At 39.0% G+C, this 6,623-nt stretch overlaps 1 protein-coding gene across 1 annotated transcript; it reads left to right on the top strand.

Annotated features, from left to right (window-relative positions):
* The first annotated feature begins 4,564 nt into the window (after positions 1–4,564).
* LOC103581489 (olfactory receptor 52E4) lies at positions 4,565–5,578 on the top strand. The gene has a single exon (XM_008563308.1). It carries the CDS (start codon positions 4,581–4,583, stop codon positions 5,517–5,519), a length of 939 nt encoding a protein of 312 aa, XP_008561530.1. The 5' UTR covers positions 4,565–4,580; the 3' UTR covers positions 5,520–5,578.
* The last annotated feature ends 1,045 nt before the right edge of the window (positions 5,579–6,623 follow it).

Here is a 6,623-nt window from a genome sequence, read left to right as displayed (position 1 = left end):
CCAAAAAAAAAAAAAAAAAAAAAAAAAAAAAAAAAATTAATAAAAAACTGGTCAAAGGACCAGAATAGACATTTCTCAAAAGAAAACATAAATGGCCAACAGGTATATTTTTAAAATGCTCAACATCACCAGTCATAAGGGAAAGGCAAATCAAAACCACATTGAGATATTATCTCACCTTATTTAGAATTACTATTAAAAAAATCACAAATACTGGTGAGGAGGCAGAGAGAAGAAAGCTCATACACTGTTGGTGGGAGTGTAAATTAGTACAGCCATTATGAAAAACATTATGGAGGTTACTGAAAAAATTAAAAATATAACTATTAGATTATCCCATAATCCCACTGCTGGGGATTTACCCAACGGGAAAAAAAATAGTATACAAAAAATAATCTGCATCTCCATGTTTATCACAGCACTATTCACAAAAGCCAAGATATAGAATCAGCCTAGGTGTCCATCAACAGATGAATGGAAAGAAAATATCACATATACACAATAGAATACTACTCCACCATGAGAAATAATAAAATCCTGTCATTTGTGGAAATGTGGATGAGCCTGAAGACATAATGATAAGTGAAATATGTCAGGCACACAAAGATAAATACCACGTGTTCTTACTCATGTGGCAGCTAAAAAAAGATAAGTCGAACTTTTAGAAGTGGAGAGTAGAATCATGGTTACTAGATAAGCTGGAAAGGAGAGGGGGGAATACGGAGAGGTTGGTTAATGAACACAAAATTACAGCTAGATGAAAAAATAAGTTCGAGTGGTGTAGAGTAAGTAGTCCTAGGTGTCTGTAATTAGCAATCATTTATTGTATGTTCTCAAATGGCTAAAAGAGAGGAGCTCAAATGTTCCCATCACAAAGAAATGATAAAGTTTTGGGATAACGAATATGCTAATTACCCTGTCTTAATTATCACGAATTATATACACGTATTGAGATATAACTCTGTACCTTATAAATATGTGCAATCAATATGTGTCTATTAAAAATAAACTACTTTTTAAAAAAATTTAAAAAGTCTTCATTTCCTGAGAAAAAATGATTTTGCACTTAAAATTCAAGGCTGTCGTAGAATCTAATGTGTCTATTTCAGGGGACTTCTTCACCTTTTGAAGCCCCAGTTATAACAATTGACAGACTGCATCAGAATTCACACATTTATATTAAATGAAATAGAAGCATTGCTAAGAACAGTTTTCTTAGAAATCACACTTTGAAGACCTAATGGTATAAAAGTAATGCTTTCATGGCTCCTGAGAGAAGCTAAATCGATATTATCTCCCAGACTCCTCTCTCTTCGGGATATTTCCTTTCCTATCATTTCATGCCACATCTCCTCCACTGAGCTAAGGAGTTAAGGAGTTAAAAAGTGCTTGACAAGTAAGTGTTACTCTACAGATGCAATAAAGAGAAATAAAGATTTACGAGGACTTAATGTCCCTGGAGCCCAAGTTTATGCCCAGAAGATTCTGAAGACTAACCTCGGGGATTCTGGGACATGCCTAGACTTAGGAACACCCTCACTCACTTTAAAGTTTTTCTCCATGGGATCAGGCAGACTAGGGTCTCAGAGGTTTGAAGCGGCATCTCATCCATCTTCAAGTAGCTGGTCTCAAGTTACAGTTCTGCTCCAAGTGAGGTCTGGCAGAGGAAATATTAGAGAGGTAAGAATGCTTGGGCAGGAGAGGTGAGATGTTACAGAGGAGAAGAAGAGAATAAATCAGGATAGAAAAGGGCAGGAGCCTCCTTTTTGATGAGGAGTTACCCCAAGCACTATTCACCTCACAAGGAACACAACAGAGCACCTGAGATTAGGTCAGATAACCACAGGTGAGAATAGCGGTATACCAATGAGTAATACCCAGAATAATATCCCTCTCTCTCTCTCTCCCTCTCTCTCTCTCTCTCTCACACACACACACACACACACAGTACACTGTTCACAGCTAGAACACCACAAATACAGTCTCATAGTAGCATGGCCACATCTGCTGTCAATAAGAGTGAAGATTATTCTGGCTAGAAAATTGATTTGTTGAGAGGAAACCAGGCCCAGTATCTAGACTTGTTGTGGTTCATCTGAGGTAGGAAGGTGCTATTGCAGGCCACAGTTATATGTGTGTGTTTGAGGTTAGGAGAGGGGGTAACTTTTGCCAATATCCAAATAAAATGACATAGGTGTTATACATTTGGTCCACAGAATTTTATTCTCTCTCTTCCTCATTTTCCTAATTTAGATGTTGCCAATTGTAACTTGATTCCCTGTATCCCTACGACTTTACGAAACCATACCCAATGCATTTTTATTGGAAGCACAATACCCCTGTTAGCTCAGCCAGACTCAGCCTGTCCTCTGGCCTCTTCCTTCATGGCTCAGTTACTAAAGAGCCTGAATGAAGGTAATTATCCACTCACAGCAACTTCTTTGTTCTCAAAATAGTTGCTTTGGAAAGCTTTAAGAATAGGAGAGAAAACTGTTTGCTTTCTAACTGAGCAGTATTAGGTTATTGTGTATCGATAGAAATCTAGAGATAAATATTAATGCCTGGCCCTGTGACACTCCTTCACTTTGGCCTCTTCAGAGCCATCCCTCCTTCATCTCTTCTTAGAGACCACTATGGTTTAATTATAAATAACGGACACTTTACAGTAAAGTAACTTATTTCTGCTAACAAGTAAATTATTTTAGCTGTCCTGGGCTAAAAGAAAAACAAATTGTCAGGAGGCATTAATAAGACAAATAATTACCATTTATTGAGGGTACCCTACAAGCTTGTGCCTATGCGTACACTGGTCTTATTTATCCTTAAAGTTAATCACATTAGCTAGAATTTATAATCTCAATTTTGCAAGAAAAGAAACTGATCTATAAAATGAAGGAATTTGTCCAAGGAACTCAAAGTAGTTAATGGCTTAGCAGGATTTTAAGTCGCGTCTAAATGGTGTTAAAGATGACAAAAAGCCTCTATAATATTCTACTATAGTCAGCAGGAAAAAGGCCCAGAAAAGCAAAAAACAAAACAAGACAAAACAAGAAAACCAACAAGTTCAAAATATGAGCATTGGTGAGCGCGACTGGGGAAAGATTGCTAACTCTTATCTATAGCTTTTGACATAAACTCTTGGGCTAGGATCTTTGTCAATGTGTATATCTAAAGAAGGATAAACTTAATATTTTGTCCTCTAGGAATGATCTTGATGTTATTGGCCACACAGTCTGCCATTGTCTGTGACCCACAGCTGTAGCAGAAAGAAAGCAGGCATTCGGGATAAAATTTGGGGAGGGTAGATGTCCTCATGGCTTTGAACTATATTGTGTCAGAAGAGACCCCTCTGCCATGCCCCTGGGAATTTTTCCCTCAACTGGCAAAGTGTCGTGTTGAGAAACACCTTCCCTGAAGACGGGGCTGACTGTGGACTGTCAACCTCACAACACAGCATCCTGGCTATTTCCTCAGATTCTTCCAAGTAAAGTTACAAAAACCACTGCACTCTGAAGCCTCAGCCTGGCATCTTCCCCTTGACACTCGCAAGTTTTGTGCTTGTCTTTCAATTTTCTCTCCAGCTTCTCTGGGGACGTGAGGTCTTCTTCTTTTTCTATATAGAGCAAGACATTATTGACCCGTTTGCCTGTGTATTTCTACTGTGCAATAGCTGCTTGACAAAGTTACTGAACAGCTATATATGCAACCACATACATAATAAAACATGCTTTGTCTCCCTTCTCTTCTCTTCTCTTCTCTCTCTCTCTCTCTCTCTCTCACACACACACACACACACACACACACACACACACAAGCACCCTTAATACAAACCCCAAACCCTTATTCAATTTAACAACTAAAAGCTGAACAACTAGGAACCAAACCCTCAAGTGAAAGTTTTAGGGATACTAAAATGAATACTTCTAGTTCTCTGCTTCCTAGTTGCAGCCATTCTCTTGGCAAAGATAAGGCCAATACGTACATGAATATTACACAATTTAGGTTTTGTTAGTTGCTGCAGAGTTGAAGAGTGTCCTTAGGTACACAAAGAGTTAAAATAAGGTCATTTTCTTTGTGATCTGCCAGGGATAAATGAAGTTTCCTTAATAACACTTTAATTTCGACATTATTAAACTCTGCTGGATATTTGATCTGTCCATATCTGAAGCTAGTCACAATTTTAGGATGCAGGGATGCTTTTGTATGTTAGTCAATAGTGTTATAGTTTATAAGAAAGATGAACATAATTTGGGTGATAAGCAAAAGGGAATCAGAAAATTCTAAGACAGGCCATTCAATTAACCATCCTAATGTGACATAATCATATAAAATCCATGAAACAAATCCCTAGATTTATATCATAACAAAACATAGAAAATGGTAGAAGGTAGTAGTTCTCATTTGAACTAGAAATCTTTATCACTTCTAAATATTACCGAGACACTCAGAGAGTACTTGTACCAGTACTTCCAGCACACTGATTGGAGACTTTCCATCTCTCCAGGACTTTCATAAGAGAAGATCTTAAAGAAAGTGAGATCCTCTTACTTAACGGGAATTGAATGACACTTGCTAGGAGAATGTCATCTATCAATGGCACCCAGTTCCATCCCCCGTTCTTTCTCCTGCTAGGAGTACCAGGACTGGAAACTGTACATGTCTGGATTGCATTTCCATTCTGTATCGTGTACCTGATTGCCCTTGTGGGGAACATGACCATACTTCTTGTGATCAAGACCGAACATAGTCTCCACCAGCCCATGTTCTACTTCCTGGCCATGTTATCCATGATTGATCTGGGTCTATCCACATCCACTATCCCCAAAACGCTGGGCATCTTCTGGTTCAACCTCCAAGAAATCAGTTTTGGGGGCTGCCTTACTCAGATGTTCTTTATCCACATGTTTACAGGCATGGAAACTGTTCTCCTGGTGGCCATGGCTTATGACCGTTTTGTTGCCATCTGCAACCCTCTCCAGTACAACATGATCCTCACCAATAAAACCATCAGCATCTTAGCTTCTGTTGTTGTTGGAAGAAATTTAGTCCTTGTGACCCCATTTGTGTTTCTCATTCTGCGGTTGCCCTTCTGTGGGCACCAGATCATCCCTCACACGTACTGTGAGCACATGGGTCTCGCCCGGTTGGCCTGTGCACCCATCAAGGTGAACATAATCTACGGGCTCATGGTGATTTCTAATATCATTGTAGATGTCATCCTGATTGCCTCTTCCTATGTGCTTATCCTTAGAGCTGTTTTCCACCTTCCCTCTCAAGATGCTCGAGTAAAGGCTCTCAATACCTGTGGCTCCCATGTCTGTGTCATGCTGTGCTTTTACATGCCAGCATTTTTTTCTTTTATGACACACCGCTTTGGTCAAAACATTCCCCGCTACATCCATATTCTTTTGGCTAATCTATATGTGGTTGTCCCACCTGCCCTTAACCCTGTTATCTATGGAGTTAGGACCAAGCAGATCCGAGAGCAGGTTGTGAAGATATTTGTACGGAAAGAATAATTCTGTGTAAATTTTGGATAAATATAGCCACATGCAACCCAAATTATAATAACCTGAGCTCCTTTATAAAACTTCTATAACACTAGGAATATAGTTGCCGGTTTTGGGTTTTGGTTTTGTTTGTTTGTTTGTTTGTTTTGTTTTTGTCTTTTTTGTGACTGGTAAGGGGATCGCAACCCTTGGTGTGGTGTCTCCCACACCGCACTCAGCCAGTGAGCGCACCGGCCATCCCTATATAGGATCCGAACCCGCAGCGGGAGCGGCGCTGGGAGTGCAGCACTCTCCCAAGTGCGCCACAGGCTCAGCCCTAGTTGCCGGTTTTTTCATTTTGATTGCAAGTGGTTTAGGGTTGACAGACAATGTAAAGCTGCCTTTACTGCCCATCCATCCCTCCACCATGTACGTGGACAGAGATTAAAGACAAATGAAAAAGGCACCTACACCAAAGATGTCAGTGATTTTGGAGTAGAAATGCTTACAGAAAAGAGTGAGAACTCTCCCCATTTCTCTATTTCTCTTCTTTCTAGGTAAGTTTATATCCCGAAGAATACTGATCTAATAATCTCATCTTATAGATACATAAAATAAAAAATAAGGCTTAATTGAGTGGCAGTGTCTGACTTAGAACATTTCCTATCCCATAGCTTTCTATTCTTTACAATAATTTAAACTTTGTCTTCCTTCTCTATATACTTTGACTCATTTTTATCTTAATGTCCTCTCAGTCTTTTTCTTACTGACATTCTTGCATTGTTTCTTCGTTCAAATTCATGTTCTTCCTCTCTCCCTTTTCTTCTTCATTCTTTCTTCAATAAACTACGTCCTTGCAAATGGAGGAATATGAAAGACTACAGTGTAGGAATTAAGGAGACAAAATATTGTTTTCTTACTTGAGGGAAAGTCATTTTAGATATGAATAATTGTATTCCTCCCGTATCTAATTCCAGTTGAATTCTATCCTACAATTTCCCTTGTTTGCTACACTTTTTACCTTCAGATATACAGGACTTCATAAAACAGTAAAGGGAATTAGGTTCATTCTGTAGTTTAAGCACAAGGCCAGGCTTGCTATCGGGCTCAAAATAATCTCAGTATAATTTATTC

The sequence above is a fragment of the Galeopterus variegatus genome, unplaced genomic scaffold (assembly GCF_000696425.1).
Source record: "Galeopterus variegatus unplaced genomic scaffold, G_variegatus-3.0.2 Scaffold13181, whole genome shotgun sequence".
In the NCBI taxonomy this organism is placed as follows: Eukaryota; Metazoa; Chordata; class Mammalia; order Dermoptera; family Cynocephalidae; genus Galeopterus; species Galeopterus variegatus.
Note: the sequence above shows the minus strand (reverse complement) of the source record. Positions and strands in the feature narration are given on the sequence as shown.